Here is an 18,013-nt window from a genome sequence, read left to right as displayed (position 1 = left end):
AATATTCTGTGTTTTCAAGTGTGCATTCTGAAAATTGTTCTAATAAATATCCTTATAGTACTATAAACACTACTGTGCTCATAAAATAAAACATTTTTGTTGGAATGTAGCGTCAACATACCATAATACAAATACTTTACTGATCGGTTTATATAGTTTCCAACTCAACATACAGATGTAGGTTTGTCATGTTATGATATGATTTACAAGAAAACTTACAGGATATAATCACCTTAAAGAGGTGAACATCAGCATCACAAAAAGTTTTGTTTCTGAAGCATTTAAGCCTTCACATAAACTCCTTTGGCATTTATGAGATTCTCTTTCAATATCATCGCCCAAAATTCTTCAGCTTTGCCGAGGCACTCAATGACCTACCAATGAGGCCTCCATTGTCTGAGCCTCTGGTCTTTTGCAGCCTATCTGTCCAGCCTCATATCAGTAACTTCCATGATCATTTAGGGAAAATAATACAGCAAATAATTTTTTGAGTAGCTCTTATGTGCTAGAAACTTTAATAGGCACTAGAAACATAAAAACAGTTATGGAAACATTAGGTACTATACAGTAAGGTGAGAGTGGAGAACATTAGCCAAATATTCACTCGAAGACTGATACTGGTAAGACCAAAAATGTGGTCAGTGCTGGGGAGAGGAATATAATGTTGGGATATTTGACCTTGTCATGGAGATGACCTTGTCATCAAGCTTAAAAATTCAGCTCTTTATGAAGAATGTTTAAGAGTTCACTTGATGGAGAAGAGAAAGAAGAGAATTTCAGGTATAGGGAAACGGCTGTCAGGCAGTGTGGTGAAATTCTGTATGAGCTCCTGAAATTAGTCTAATGTGGTTGTGGTACTCAGAGTTTGCATAAGTTTTGTGTAGAAAGGCACTAATTATGCAAAGATTCGAGCTGACAAGGATTGTAGGCTGTTATGAAGTTTGGTGTTATTCTAAATGTATTACATACATATATATATTTTTAAAGTTTATTCAGAGAGAGAGAGTGTGTGTGTGTGAGCAGGGGAAGGGCAGAGAGAGGGAGAGACAGAATCACAAGCAGGCTCCCCACTGTCAGTATAGAGCCCAACATAGTGCTCGATCTCACAAACTGTGAGATCATGACCTGAGCCGAAATCAACAGTCCTGCGCTTCACCAACTGAGCCACCCAGGCACCCCTGGTGTTATTCTAAGAAAGATGCTGAAGTGTTTTTCCAAAAAAGGGTTGTATTATCAGTATATGTATTTTTAAAATGTCACTTATGTTACAGGGTAAAGAATAATTGAAATGGATTAGGAGTAGAACAAGGAAAACCTTGTTATGGAAGTTCTTTAATATTTTGGTACTTTTGCATTAAGTTTGTATAGATAGCAATTATGAAGCAATGAAGGGAAGAGGTCACATTTGAGAGGTATTTAGTGAAAACAGTAAAAATACTTGGTCTTGTGAGAAGGAGAGTGGAGAGCAGTCCAGAAAGGTGGGCCCAACAGAGGGTGATGATGACACAGTTAGTTTCTAAGTTGTGACTGTCTTGTCTTGTGTGGGGTGCCATTGGCTGGGCCACTGAGTGGTGGAGGATGCTTCCTTTCATGAGGAAAATGAATGAACTATTTTTATATGTTGAGTTTGCAGTGCCCTTGAGATTTTAGATTTCATATGTTAATGTTTCATATGTTAAAAATGTTTCATATGTTTATTAATCAACTTTCTTTGATATAGTAGAGAGGGTATGTGTGCGCTTGCTTGTAAGCAGGAGAGGAACAGGGGAAGGAGAGCTAGAATCTTAAGCAGGCTCCACACCTAGCACAGAGCACGATTTGGGGCTCGATCTCATGACTGTGAGGTAATGACCTGAACTTAAATCAAGAATCAGGTGCTCAACCAAATGAGCGGCCTAGGTGCCCCAATTTGATATGTTATATAAGCACTATGGTATATGGGTCTGGTGATCAGGGAAAAGTCTGGATTAGAGGCATAAATGTGCTATGAATTTCTTAGTAAGAATATAAGCAGTTAGGTAAGAGGGAAGATGTAGAGAAAATAAAGGCCGATGTTTCAAAAATACAGGCAAAATGAGAATGGTGATTGAATAACTGATAATTCTGATGAAAAAATATATTCATTCTATCTTCCCACTATATAACATTTCATTTTCTCTATTAGCCTTCCTACATCTCTGAGAAATAGTACTATCTCCACACAAATGAACACACACACACACACACACACACACACACACACACACACATCCTTTTGGGACACACATGGCCTTCTGAATTTTGATATTCAAACTTCATGTGGCATCTTTGAGTCAGAGAAATGGAGACTGATTTTCTTCAGTGTGGATTACAGTTGACAAATCCACGGATTAACTTTTGCACACTTTTGTTCAGCTATCTTAATTTGAGACACCTGGGCACATTTCATGCTCCGAGTCCGCAGTTTTTCTTCTATTGAAAACCTATAAAGAAAGAAAATGGCTATCTTTATATCAGCATACGTCCAGCAACTAAAGAGAACTTCAGAAAATATTTTCTAAATTTTTACATAAAAACATGAGTATTTAAAGAATCCAGGATATGATGGGTAAGGTAATTCTTCCCACCCTCAGTTTTATTTTGCAAGAGAAGTTAATAGTTAAGGATTATTAGTCAAGGATGTATATGGATGATGCTAAAATGACACTTCTGGTTTTGTTCATTTAAAAATGGTTGAAAAAAGCAGAAATTTATATTTGGCAAACTATACTTGTGGTCTGGGTTTTTTGTTTTTTTTTTTTTTTGAGAGAGAGAGCATGAGTAGGGGAGACGGGCAGAGGGAGAATAAAAGAGGATGCTAAGCAAGCTACATGCTCAGCGAGGAGCCCCAGATGAGGCTCAATACCACAACCCTGGGATCATGACCTGAGCTAAATCAAGAGCCAGATGTTCAACCAACCAGCTGAGCTACTGAGATGCCCCTAAACTTGTGCTCTTATAAGAGATTTTACACTTGTCAATTTGCCTCTTTAATAAAATAAGAGGATGCTATTGGCAAGTCCTGTTTCACATCCCTACATCTTCTGATTGGGTGGAGTGAGATTTCTTTTTTTTTTTCCTCAACGTTCTGAGTAGACCATTTTATACGAATATTTGTCAGATCATATGAATCAGTTAGGAAAATTATACTTGTTTCCTCAGGTCAAGCCCGACAGCATCAGACAACTCTTTCTTGTCATAGAGGATGGGATTAAAATCACAAAAAAAGCTAAAATACAATAAACTCACAGATGGGAGTCAAAAGAGCTGTTGTCTATCCAGATCCATGATTCCCTTCCGGGTGGAATAGTCAAGCCAATCCTGTAAAACACTTTAACATTCAGGTGCTTCCATAGGAAACTCTGAAGAGAAGAGGAAATGTTCTGTGAAACAACTGATTCTTATAGATACAAAAAATTAGTATCTCAAGAGGACCTTCTGGGCGCTTGGTCCTGCACTAGAAGCAGAGATAGAAGAGGTAAGACATGCTTCACATTTTTCTAACAGCTTCGAGTGGAGGGATGAAGTACAGCACCACAATGCCGTGAAGGGTGTGTGGTGGCAGGATATCCTGACCGTGAAGTCAAACTTCCAAATTTGAGTCCTGGCCCTACGATTGATTACTATGCATCTTAGGACAGTTAGTGAATCTTTTTACTTGTGTTTTCGCCAATCTCTGAAGCTCAGATTATGCTAGTATCTATATAAAAGAGTGACTACTGTTTTGTGATTAAATAACATTATTATACACTGCTTGGCACATAACAAATTCCCATTACGTAAATGTTAGTGCTTATAATTAACTACAAGTATGAAATAATATATAGAAGCAAGAAGATGTACAGGGAAGAAAGAAAGCAATACTTGAGTTGACATGGTACGTACTTTCATAGTTTAATATCTTAGTCTATAGTAATAAACCCCCTGAGCCATATCTGTGGCCAGACATATTAAAGATACATTTCCCAGGCTCCTTTTGGCTAAGCGTGGCAATGTGACTGACCTAATTTCTGGCTAATGGAACAGAATGGAAGTGATACTGAAATTCTAATCAAGCATTTAAAAGGTAGGGCTACATCCCTCCGTTCATTATTTCCTTCTTTTCTGATGACCAGAATGCAGACATGGTGGTAAATCACACAGACAGCACCCTACAGATGAGACCAGGAATCCATAGCTGCATAGATTAAAATGTGAATGACATAACCTATTCCATATAGAATAGACAGATTTCCCCCCCTTATTTTAACACTTCACCATTGGAAACATCAGACAATCTGTGGCTTATAGTAGTTTAACTGGGGCTTTGTTTTTGCTTTTTAATTGTCCTAACACTTTTAAGTGTACCAAAGTTACATCTTATACTTGAAATTGTTTTAGATTCAATAAATAAACCTTGTTTAAGCTACAGCGGTTCTCAGTCACATGCAGCTAAACTCATGTGCTAAATGTCATAACTGTTTGTAAGAAAGTAAATAGTCATTATGCACGCGTTCAAGAGGGTGTAGTGCTTTTCCAGTGAATAATCTTTGCACTATGGTAGAAAAAATCAGGTGACTAAATTTTTGTAGGTCTGCTTCTGGTATCTCTGTTCCGTTTTACCAGTCTATCTGTCTTTTGCCAATTCTATACCATATTAACTAATTTTGCTTTATGGTTTGTTTGGGTTTTTTTGTTTATCTCTTGGACTTATTTTTTCAGTTATTCAAAGTGGAGCATTGATGGGGCGCCTNAAATAAATAAATAAATAAATAAATAAATAAATAAAAAACAAAGTGGAGCATTGATAACTCCAACTGTATTTGTGGATTTCCCCATTTCTCCTTTTAGTTTCATCAGCATTTACCTTGCTGCATATGTGCATATATAAATAATTGACTCCTGTTATGGGATTCAGGGGCAAGAGGGTGAAATATTAGGGACTGAATTGTGTGTCTCCAAAATTCCTAGCTTGAAGCCCTCACACCCAGTACTTCAAAATATGACTGCATTTAAAGTCAGAGCCTTTAAAGAGCTGACTAAGCTAAACTAGGGTTATTGGCATGGGTCTTAATTCAATCTGGCTGGTGTCCTTATAAGAAGAAAAATTTGGACACATGAATAGACACAGATGCACCCACACTGAGGAAAGACCATGTGAGGACACAGTAAGAAGGTGGCCTTCTGAAAGTCGTGGAGAGAGGCATTGGCCAATACTTTGATCTTGGGACTCACAGCCTTCAGAACTGCAAGAAATTAATTTCTCTTGCTTTTAAGTAATTAAATGTGTTGGTACTTGGTCATGGCTGCCCCAGCAACTCATTTATCATTTTGCAGTATTCCTTCTGCAAGTGTCTTATTTCTTTTGGTCCTTTTATATACCTCATGCTCAATTGTTTGAAGCTGTCCAACATAGCGATTTTGTGCGTAGTAACGAAATTACGTTACCAGTTTGTCGTAGGTCTTTAATGTGGGGTTGAAGTTAATCGTTAGGAGGGTGGGTTTGTGATTTGTTGCTGCTCTGGTCAGTCTCAAGGCACCGCAAGTTTCCAATTCCTGTCCTGGTATCTTGTGTTTAGTAGTTTTGGTTTGTCTGTTTGCCTGAGAAATGTCTCCTTGACCTGAGCATTGAAGTTTCCCTTTGCACCTTGCCTTAAGAAGATCTCTTTGCGCATTCTTCTTCCTCCTTCGTCCCTCTCACTCCTTGACCTCCTATTTGAAACTTGTTAGCTTGGTAGTAAAAGGCAGCAGAAGGGACGATCTTTCTTGTTCTGACTATATCTCAGTCTTAGGCAGGAACTCACCCCCGGATCTTCTCTGTGTGGCTTTCTCTGTTCTGCTGCCCATCTCCCCGAATGTAGCCATGGTCCCAGGTGTTTTCTCGCCTCTCCCACAGGAGTATTTTTGGTCCCCAGTCCTCTTTCTCACCTGCACCGATGTTTGACCAGCACCCTAAGGGCAGCTGTCCTCGTCACCACCACATGCATGAAGGCTTTTGATCCATAGCACAGGTAGCAGACGGGGGGCAAGGATTGAAGTGGAATTTCTTGCCACTTCTGCATCATTGTTCTTTTCTTCTCCCGGGTCTGTGCCACAGCAGACACTTTCTTACGGTTCTTTACAATTTTTTTCTTTTTTATAATGTTTATTTTTGAGAGAGAGAGAGAGAGAGTTGGGAAGGGGCAGGGAGAGATGGAGGCACAGAATCCAAAACATGCTCCAGGCTCCAAGCTGTCAGGACACAGCTGGTCACTGGGCTTGAACTCACAAACTGCGAGATCATGACCTGAGCCCCTCTTTCCAATCTTTTCTTTGAGATCCAGTGGTGTTGACAGAAAAATAGCCTTCCAGTGAGGGAGGTTGTGTCTTCTCGCTCGCACAAAACTGTTTCAACAGAGATTTTGACTCTGCACTCTAACGTTCCAATGGATTTGAAACAAGTTGGCAACTTATAGTTAACTTGGCTATTTCTTACTGTAAAATTTGTAGTAACAGTTCTTTAAGATCTCTGCATCTTGGGGGCGCCTGGGTGGCTCAATCAGTTAAGCATCTGACTTCAGCTCAGGTCATAATCTCACAGTCTGTGGGTTGGAGCCCCGCATCGGTCTCTGTGCTGACAGCTCAGAGGCTGGAGCCTGCTTCAGATTCTGTCTCTCTCTCTTTCTCTTTCTCTCTCTCTCTGCTCCTCTCCCCCTCATGTTCTGTCTCTCTCTGTCTCAGAAATGAATCAATGTTTATTTTTGCATCTTGGAATGAAAGCTATAAATCTCTTTGCTATTTTGTTGTTGTTTTTTTAAATTCTTCTTTTTCTCATTTTCTCCTTATTCCTCCCCTTGTCCTTCCTTCTTCTCCTTCTTCTTTCTACTCTTTTTTTCTTTCTTTTTTCTTTGCTATATAATGACACATAGGTTTTCTAGATGGCCATATAATTCTCCTTTTCCCCCCCACTTTATTCTTAACTTATTTGAAAGCTAGAAAAGTACTTGTTAGAAAAAGTACTTTCTGTTTCTTGGAGTAATTATTTTTCTGTAATATATATCCTATCTGACTTTTACTTGCCTTCTTTGGAGAAATTTGGAGACAGAAATATTTATGTATAAATCCTATGCTGCTTCCTATTAGATTCTTATTTATCTATGAAATAGAACAATTACACCTGGTCCATGCAGTTGATTAGGGATAATGTGAAGGGGTGCAGTCTAAGCTGTAGGAAGAAATTTTCTATTAAAATATATTGTCTCAGTTTACTGGTCTCCCAAATCTGGTTTATTGATTGCCTAGAAGACATGTCTTTCCTGCATTTCAACATCCTTCCCTTTGATAGTGAGCAGGAAATAGATGAGGTTCTTAGTGAAATATTTCATTGCATAATTTCTTCATGCAGTGATTTATTATATATCCCTTCCATAAGATTCTTATGAGAAGCTTTCCAGCTGATACCCACTTCCCCATTCTTGTCTTAAAATTAACATTGACGAGAAGAAAACAGTTCTTAATCTATCCTGGGTTCAGCTCATATTTGAGTCCATTTGAACTGCATCTGATAGACAGTCTTACAGTCTGAGATTTGGTGTTTCACTGCTTACAGTGAGAAAATAGTTCACTTATTTTTTTTTTTTTATTTTTCTTGTGATGGATTCTTGTGAGACTCAGAAGAGATTTTCTTTTCCTCTTCAGAAATTTCAACAACTGTGCTGTCCCCCCAGATGTCTATTATTCAGTCAGGCTTGTAAAGTGCTGCTGGTCGCTGGGTTTTCTGAAACGAAATCTTTGACATAACTTCTCATTCCAATATACCAATCCTTATGCAGAGTACCCTTCTTTGATGCATACTAATCAACATCTATATTGGCCTTATTAATTAAAGTTTAGTGTCCAATATTCATGTAGCAAAACTTCAATATAAATTAAACCAGTTAGAGAAATCTTCTGCTCAAGAAGAATGTGCTTAATGAGGGCTATTCTGTATTTCCTTTATCTCAACATAATCTTTTTAAAATTCTTTTAAAATTTATTTTATTTGTTTTTGAGACAGAGAGAGACAAAGTACGAGTGGGGGAGGAGCAGAGAGAAAGGGAGACACAGAATCTGAAACTGGCTCTAGACTCTGAGCTGTCAACACAGAGCCCGATGCGGGGCTTGAACCCACGAACCATGAGATCATGACCTGAGCCGAAGCTGGATGCTTAACTGACTGAGCCTCCCATGCGCCCCATCTCTCAAAATCATCTTGAGTTTAGCTGCCATGATACCTGACAGTAGCCTTTGTGACTATTGCAATAAACATGAAAGATGAGGGAAGATATTTACCGTCTTACATTTAAAAATGGAATCTAGTAAGCAGCGGGGGTTCCTTGTGGAGAAGTGAGGTGTACAGTATCAGATTAATTCTTCCAATCCATAGCTGCCCCTACAAAAGCTTAAAAATAAACATGTAGTTAAAAAATTCATTCAACCAACATTTATGTAGTTAATAGGAATGAGGCTTAAAATTATTTTCATAGAAATTTTCAAATATGTAGCACAATGACTACAATGAAAAGTGTGAAGAATACTATAATCTCTAAGTTTAATATCTCACCATATCAATGAAGTCTCGAATCACCATGAGATGTGAATTTTTCACGGCACAGTCATCTTTACTTTCATGCCAAGATTTATTCTTTTCAGCAACCCAGTAACACTTCCCCCCATGTAGCTTCCAGTCTTTCGAAGGGCATGATTTATGAACAGTAGAAGAGTTCAAAGAAACTGGAAGGGAAAAGGATAAGCAATTAAAAGAAACATAGAACTATGTCCCTAATACCGTATACAAGCTACAAAATTTGTTAAATTATGGTCTAAAGTTTTCTTTGACAAACGTATGTGCTTTTCTCGGGAAGAAATAGAAAACCTGAACAGACCCATAACTAGTGAAGAAATCGAATCAGTTATCAAAAATCTCCCAACAAATAAGAGCCCTGGACCTGATGGCTTCCCAGGGGAATTCTACCAGACATTTAAAACAGAATTAATCCGAATTCTTCTCAAGCTATTCCAAAAAATAGAAATCGAAGGAAAACTCCCGGACTCATTTTATGAAGCCAGCATCACTCTGATTCCCAAGCGAGACAGAGATCCAGCAAAAAAAGAGAACTACAGGCCAATATCCTTGATGAATACGGATGCAAAAATCCTCAACAAGATCCTTGCAAATCGAATCCAGCAGCATATAAAAAGAATCATCCACCAAGATCAAGTGGGATTCATTCCTGGGTTACAGGGCTGGTTCAACATTCGCAAATCAATCAATGTGATACATCATATCAATAAAAGATAAGATAAAAAGCATATGATCCTGTCAATAGGTGCAGAAAAAGGATTTGACAAAATAGAGCATCCTTCTTAATACTCTAGAGAAAGTCGGGATAGAAGAAACCNGGTGTTATGTGGAAACTAATTAGACAATAAACTATTTGTAAACAAAAAAAAAAGAACAAAGAAAAAGGAAAAAGAAAAACGTTTAAAAAAAAAGTATGTGCTTTTCTCAAGGTGGATTTGGAAAAAAGTTGAAGAGAATTGCAATGATATATATACGCATTCATTTTCCTTTCTTTCTCTGTTTTATTCAGTTAAAAATATATCATATTTTCTATCAGCAAGGCAATGTATGAGACAGTAGAATCAAATAATAAGCATTCAAGGGGCGTCTGGGTGGCTCAGTCGGTTAAGTGTCCAACTTTGGCTCAGGTCATGATCTCACAGTCTGTGGGTTCGAGTCCCACATCAGGCTCTGTGTTGACAGCTAGCCCAGAGACTGGAGCCTGCTTTGGATTCTGTGTCTCCCTCTCTCTCTGCTCCTCCCCTGATGGCTCTTCATCTCTCAAAATAAAGACATAAAAATTTTGTTTTAAAAATAATGAGCATTCAAGTCTCAGGAAGATAAAAATTTTAAAGGAAAAAATAGAAATTAGAGATTTTAATTAGTGGTACACCATTAAAAGACATTTTGGGAGTTATCTATCACACTGGAATAAATATTCTTGGATGAAATTTGCATAAGTGGCCCCAAAAACTCAAGATAGATTGATCCTCCAATATACAAGAGGATATTGACCTCCCAAATGTGCTCGTAACAGGTAGTTTTGACTTACAATATTTGTCAATAGATTTAGATGATGACACATAGCCATTCTGGATATACCAGTAATTTATTGCCCCTCAAATAAATATCATATTTTTTTAATGTTTTTATTTATTTATTTAGTTAGTTAGTTATTTCTAGGAGAGAGAGAGAGACAGAGTGAGCAGGGGAGGGTCAGAGAGAGAGGGAGTCACAGACTGAAACAGGCTCCAGGCTCTGAGCTGGCAGTCAGCACAGAGCCCGACGTGGGGCTCGAACCCACAACCGCGAGATCATGACCTAAGCGAAAGTCGGACGCTTAACCGACTAAGCCACCCAGGCTCCCCAATAAATATCCTTTAAAAACACACATATACATATGCACATAAAATGACCTGAAGCCACTGAAGCATGAACAAAAGGACGCAGATTTTGGAGGGGAAGTGACACTTGAAATACGTATGGGAAGGTATATATTTTTCACTTTTTCAACTTTTAGCTTAAGACAGTCCAATGTTGGTGCCATGTAGAGTGAGTAACATTTCAATAGACCTGCAGTCAAATCTGCAATCGTTCTAGACAAACAACAACAACAACAACAACAACACGGAAAACAGAGTTTGAGGCAACCACAGATGTCAAAAATGGAGGATGAATCCCATGCACAAGAAAACATAAAGGATGTGCACCGAGTTCTATGTATAAAAGTTTTCCAAGTCACTGGTGCATGTGAAAGCTACATTATAGCTAAAGATAAAATAATTTATTTGCAAAGAATTGGTTTAAGATTTGATCTGCTGCCCAAAAGATAGATATTTTTGGTTGTTTGTTTTAGAGAGCATCATGGGGGAGAAGGGCAGTGGGAAACAGAGGGTAAAAGAGAGAGAGAGAGAGAGAGAGTGGGGGGTAAGATCTTAAGCAGACTCGAAATCCAGTGCAGAGCCCGACGTTGGGCTCAAGTCCACAGCCCTGGGCTCATGACCAAGCCAAAATCAAGAGTCAGACCCTCAACCACTCAACCAAATGAGCCACCCAGGCACTTCCCAAAAGACAGGAATTTAAATCTGAGGTCAATTATAAAGTCCCTGCTAAAATAGGAAAACCAACACATTTTGGAGAAATACATCAGAATATAGACTACTCAAAAGAGTCTGCAAAATATCCAAGGGAACAGTCTCAAATTGCTTGACATAAAAAATCAGGAAACTATGACCAATTAAAAAGAGAAAGGGAATCAATGTAGCCCAACAGGAAAAAGATGCAGATGTGAGAATTATCACCAAATATTCTAAAGCAGTTGTTCTAACTATGCACAAGGATGTGAAAGAAAATTTGTTTGTAATTTAAAAAATGTGACACTTCTAAGAAATAGAGAATTTTGAATTTTGTTAAGAAATAAAATTTATAATTAAGAAATACATGATATGCAAATTTCATTAGATTGGCTTTAAAAGCAGAGAATTAGCAGGAAAAAATGGTAAGTGAACTTGAAATTGTTCGATATAAAAAACAGGGAAAACAGTTGGAAAAAATATACAGGGTCTCAAGGTTTTTCAGAGCAATATAAAAACATTTCACATACATGAAATTGAAATCCTAGAACCAGCAGAAAGAGAAAATAGGGGGAAAAAAGGAAAACAGTTCAATTTCCCCAAGTTATTTAAATTTATAAACTCGTACTTTCAAGAAGCTTATTAAACCCTAAGCAGGTATTTTTACATAGGTAAAAATAAAATTAACTGCTCAAAAGAAAGACAGAGAAAAATCTTAAAAACAGAGAAAAATTGCATGCCATTTCCAGGGAAACCATTATTCAAAAACTCCCCTTTCACATAATGAATTGTGGGAGACTGAATACAGTGAAAAACATCTTCAAATTGCTGAACGGAACCAAGAAACAGATACTTAACTGTGGAGAACAAGCTGATGGTTACCAGAGAGGAGGTGGATGGAGAAATGGGTTAAGTAGGTGATAGGGATTAAGGACAGTACTTGCTGTGATAAGCACCAGGTATTGTATGGAAGTGTTGAGTTACCATATTGTCCACCTGACACTTATTACACTGTATGTTGACTAACTGGAATTTAAATAAAAACTTAAAAAGAATTGTTGAGGAGAAAAAAATAACTGTTAACAAAATGTTCTCTATTCAGACTATTATATCTTTCTAAAAGCATGACAAATTTAGACACTTCTAAGAGAATCCATTGCCAAATAGTCACTACAATGGAGGTTAAAGGAAGTTCTTCAGGCTGATGGGAAATGCTTCTAAATGGAAATTTTAATGTTCAAGAAAGAAGAGCATCAGAAATGGCAAACATGGGTAAAAATAAAAGTATAAGGTGAGTGACATATATTCAAAAGAGGTTTCTTCTCGTTTTCAATATTAAGTCCACACACTTTCCTAGCTTGTACAATTCTTCTTTAGTTTGATGTAATACAACAAATCTGAGCCTTTCCAGGTTATCATGCCAAATACATGATATAATTATTGCTAAAGACACCAGATCTCGGAGGGAGTCTACATGGCAGGGAGGTAGGGGGACCCAAAGTTCCTTCATCCCTCAAACACAGCAGGGTTGAGGCTAAAAGACTTGGAATTCCAGGAATTCAGGCTACAGAGTGACAGAAACATCTCGAGGGGCACATGATTGTGAATTGCGAGAGATAAAGCAGGTGGAATAGGCACTTAGGGAAGGATCCCCTTCTGTGCTGATGGAAGAAGGTAGATAGCTGCTCCAAGGACAAAAGATCATGCAGGCACCTGCCAGGCAGAGGCCCTTTGTCATCTAGATAGGGTGGCACTACCCTGGAACTGGGATATGTAGATCCAGGTGGTTTAAGACATGGAGGTTTGATCCCAGCAAAGCATCTGGGAAGCATGGGAGACTGTGGAGCAGGACAAACTGGCCTGATCATGCCCATGCAGCACCGTGAGGACGCCCTGAACAGAGTGGTCTGGGACACCCAGTCCAGGGAGGAAAGACTGGGGTGCTGCCATTTTTCTCCCCATCACCAACAAGGTTGTGTTCCCTGTAGGGAACAAGACAGCAGGCCCACAGTGGAGGTAGGACCCACCTACATCAAACCCCGCCCTCTGTGCCCGATAACTGCATATCTACGAGCAAGATTGATACAGACAGAAGCAAACAGCCCCTCCTCCAGACCAGCGCAGCCACGGGTTCCAAGGCACCGTCGGGTATCAGTCCAGTAGTTTTGCATTTTCTGACTTGATTCTTGGCCAATTCTTATTTTATATATATGTTTCTTTCTTTCTTTTCTTCCTCTTCTCTTCTCTATTCTGGTTGTTAGTTTATTTAAGTAGACATTTTTTTAAGCTATTATTTTTACACCTCTTCTGTATTTCCTTCTTTATTTTCCTTTTTCTTTCTCTAGATTAAGCCATATAGCGTTTCTGATTCTCTGCTTGGTCAATTCTTGCTCTCTGTCTCTTTTTTTTTTTTCCTTTTCTTTTTCCCTGTTCCTGTCATTTCTCTCTTTGTATGGGATAAATCTTCCCTTTTTAAAATTTTTCCAAGACTACTTGAAAGAATAAATCAAAGCACACCTGGGGGGAAGATCCAAACCACTACTACAAGTAGGGAAATAAAGCAACCTGAGTCACAACAATTGAGAGAAGACAATACACTCCAAAAATACCTCCTGAAAGGCCAGGTCTTGGACAGTGTATGACCCCTTTTTAATATAATAGTGTTCACAGGTGCAGGCCACATAACAAGCTATTAAAATACATAAAGGGTAAAAAACTAGCCAAAATGATGAAATGGAAGAAATCGCCTCAAAAGAAACTCCAGAAAAAATGACAGCTAAAAAATTACTGAAAACAGATGTAAACAATATATATGATCAAGAATTTAGAATAATAGTTATAAAATTAATAACTAGGCTTAAAAAAAGCATAGGAGTCAGCAGAGAACCTATTGCTGAAGGGATTAAGGAACTAAGAAAAAGTCACCATGAATTAAGAAATGCGGTAAATGAGGTGCAAAACAAACTAGATACAGTAACAGCAGTAATGGAGGAGGCAGAGGGGAGAATAAGAGAAATAGAACATAAAATTATGGAAAATGACAAAGCTGAAAAAAAGAGATAGGAAAATACGGGACCATGAGGAGAGAATTAGAGAACTAAGTGATTCAATGAAACATAAAAATATTCCTATCATAGGAGTTCTGGAAGCAGAAGAGAGAGAGAAAGGGGAAAAGAAGTTTACTTGAACAAATTATAACTGAGAACTTCCATAATCTGGAGAAGGAAGCAGAAATCCAAATCCAGGAAGCACGGAGAACCCTCTTCAGATTCAACAAGAATAGGCTTTCCCCATGGCTATTCATAGCGAAATTGGCAAAATACAAAGATAAACAGAGAATTCTGAAAGCAGCTAGGGACAAATGGGCCTTAATCTACAAGGGTAGACACATGAGGATAATAGCAGACCTTTCCACTGTAACATGGCAGGCCAGAAGGGAGTGTCAGGAAATATTCAATGTGCTGAAGAGGAAAAATATGCAGCCAAGAATCTTTTTCTTAATGAAAAAAAATGTTTAACGTTTATTCAGTTTTGGAAGAGAGAGAGAGACAGAGCGTGAGCTGGGGAGGAGCAGAGAGATAAGGAGACATAGAAGCTGAGGCAGGCTCCAGGCTCTGAGTTGTCAGCATAGAGCCCAATATGGGGCTTGAACTCACAAACTGTGAGATCGTGACCTGAGCCGAAGTCGGTCCTTAACCAACTGAGCCACCCAGACACCCCCTGCTTTTAAATATTTTTTTTATTTTTTTAACAGCCAAGAATCTTTTATCCAGCAAGACTGTCGTTCAAATTAAAGGGAGAGATAAAGGCTTTCCCAGACAAACAAAAACTACAAAAGTTCATGACCACTAAACTAGCCCTGCAAGAGATCCTAAGGAAGAATTTGTGAATGGAACACTGCATAGATTACAAAGGACCAGAGACATCACCATAAACATGAAACCTACAGATAACACAAGGACACTAAATCTATATCTTTCAAATATCACTCTGAATTTAAATGGACTAAATACTCCAATCCAAAGACATAGAGTATCAGAATGGATTAAAAAAAACCAAGATCCATCTATATGCTGTCTATAAGACACTCATTTAGATCTGTGGACACCTTCAGATTAAAAAAGAGAGAATGGAGAACCATCTATCATGCTACTTGAAGTCAAAAGAAAGCTGGTGTAGCCATACTTATATCAGACAAGCTAGATTTTAAAACAAAGGCTGTAACAAGAGATGAAGAAGGGCATTATATCATAATTACAGGGTCTATCCATCAAGAAGTGCTAACAATGATAAGTGTTTATGCCCCCAACATGGACATCCAAATGCATAAATCAATTAATCACAAGCATAAGCAATCTTATTGATAAGACTACAGTAAACTTATGAAAGAAATTGAAGACACAAAGAAATGGAAAAATATTTCATGTTCATGGATTGGAAGAACAAATATTGTTAAAATGTCACTACTACCCAAAGCAATCTACAGATTCAACGCAATCCCAATCAAAATTGCACCAGCATTCTTCTCAGAACTAGAACAAACAATCCTAAAATTTGTAGGAACCACAAAGACCCTGAATAGCCAAAGTAATGTTAAAAAAGAAAACCAAAGCGAGAGGCATCACAATCTTGGACGTTAGCTCTACTGCAAAGCTGTAATCATGAAGACATTATGGAATTGGCACAAAAACAAACACATAGACCAATGGAATACAATAGAACACCAGAATTGGACTGAATGATGTATGGATAACTAATCTTAGACAAAGTGGGAAAAAGTATCCAGTGGAAAAAAAAACAGCCTCTCTAACAAATGATGCTGGGAAAACTGGACAGCAACATGCAGAAGAATGAAACTGGACCACTTTCTTATACCATACACAAAAATAAACTCAAAATGGATGAAGGATCTAAAAGTGAGACAGGAAACAATCAAAACTCTAGAGGAGAAAACAGGCAACAACCTCTTTGACCTCAACGGCAGCAACATCGACATCTCTGAAGGCAAGGGAAGTAAAAGCAAAAATGAACTATTGGGACCTCATCATGATTAAAAACTTCTTCAGTGCAAAGGAAACAATCAACAAAATTGAAAGGCAACCGACTGAATGGGAGAAGATATTTGCAAATGACGTATCAGATAAAGGGTTAATATCCAAAATCTATAAAGAACTTACCAAACTCAACACCCCAAACACAAATAACAAAAGACATGATTAGACACTTTTCCCAAGAATACATCTGGATGACCAACAGACACATGAAAAGATGCTGAACATCATTCATCACCTGGGAAATAGAAATCAAAACCACCCTGAGATACCATCTCACACTGGTCAGAGTGGCTGAAACTAACAACTCAGGAAACAATAGATGCTCGTGAGGATGTGGAGAAACGGGCACTCTCCTACACTGTTGGTGGGAATGCAAACTGCTGCAGCCACTCTGGAAAACAGTGTGGAGGTTCCTCAAAAAATTAAAAAAATAGAACTACCTTATGACCCAGCAATTGCACTACTAGGAATTTATCCAAAGGATACAGGAGTGCTGATGCATAGGGGCACCTGTACCCCAATGTTTATAGCAGCACTCTCCACAATAGCCAAATTATGGAAAGAGCCCAAATGTCCATTGGCTGATGAATGGATAAAGAAGTTGTGGTATAATTATACAATGGAATACTACTCGGCAATGAGAAAGATTGAAATCTTGCCATTTGCAACCACGTGGATGGAACTGGAGGGTATTATGCTAAGTGAAATAAGTCAGTCAGAGATAGACAGATATTATATGTTTTCACTCATATGTGGAATTTGAGAAACTTAACAGAAGCCCATGTGGGATGGGAAGGTGAAAAAATAGTTACCAGCAGAGAAGGAGGCAAACCACAAGAGACTTTTAAATACAGAGAAAAGGCTGAGGGTTGATCGGGTAAGTCGGGGAGAGGGGAAAATGGGTGATGGGCACTGAGGGGGGCACTTGCCGGGGTGAGAACTAGGTGTTGTATGTAAGTGATGAATCATGGGGATCTTCTCCTGAAGCCCAGAGCATGCTGTATACAGTGTATGTTAGCTAACTTCACAGCAAATGACATTAAAAAAAGAAAAGATACCAGCAACAATGCAACTAGGACTTTTAAGGACATATTTAACAAGAAATCACTATAATTGCACTTCTATATGTCTGATAGTAGATAATTTGACCAGATAGTATGAACCAGTACTTCTCAACCATTTCTGTATTGTGGAATATAAAAAAATTTCTAAAGCGGTGGAAGATGAATAAATAAAAGTCTATAGTCTACCAATTAATCATCTAGATAGATCTTTATAGCTCAAGAAGCTTAAGGCACACAGATGCTAAGGCACACTGTTGTAAAAACTCTCTTTTGAAGATAGTTTTCTAGAACATACCTAGATCCTAAAAGAATTAGATAAAAAAATATTGTTTAGGAGCACCTGGGTGGCATCTTAGGAGCATTTTGTTAAGCATCTGACTCTTGATTTCTGCTCATGTCATGATCTCAGGGTTGGGGGATCGAACCCTGCATAGGGCTCTGCACTAGGTATGGAGCCTGCTTTAGATACTTTCTTGCCTCCCTCTCCTGCTTGTGCTTTCTCATTTCCTTCCTCTTTAAAAAATAAAAATAAAAATATTGCTTCGCTTGTAAGAAATATGGAAAATTGCTAAAGGGAGGCACTTAGCTAGAAGTGGAATGGGGAAGTGTTTACATAAATGAGTTCATAAGGCAAGATTGCCCTCAAAGCTAAATATTTATTTATTTTTCATCTTAATGCATACATAAAAACATTTATTTTAACAATATTCAGTATCCATCCATGATAAAAAAAAAAAAAAAAAA

General features: G+C 38.1%; 1 protein-coding gene across 1 annotated transcript in view; it reads right to left on the bottom strand.

The window, feature by feature from the left end:
• Window positions 1–329: 329 nt before the first annotated feature.
• Window positions 330–18,013, bottom strand: part of CLECL1 (C-type lectin like 1) — a 29,409-nt gene continuing 11,725 nt past the window's right edge. Inside the window, exons 5-7 of the mRNA XM_077759009.1 lie at window positions 8,579–8,748; window positions 3,268–3,380; window positions 330–2,462 (exon numbers count right to left, since the gene is read on the bottom strand). Of these exons, the coding sequence (XP_077615135.1) occupies window positions 2,348–2,462; window positions 3,268–3,380; window positions 8,579–8,748 (398 nt within the window). The 3' untranslated portion in view covers window positions 330–2,347. The remainder of the gene's footprint in view (window positions 2,463–3,267; window positions 3,381–8,578; window positions 8,749–18,013) is intronic.

Source organism: Crocuta crocuta, unplaced genomic scaffold (assembly GCF_008692635.1).
Source record: "Crocuta crocuta isolate KB4526 unplaced genomic scaffold, BGI_CrCroc_1.0 scaffold72, whole genome shotgun sequence".
In the NCBI taxonomy this organism is placed as follows: Eukaryota; Metazoa; Chordata; class Mammalia; order Carnivora; family Hyaenidae; genus Crocuta; species Crocuta crocuta.
This window is presented reverse-complemented; position numbering and strand designations above follow the sequence as displayed.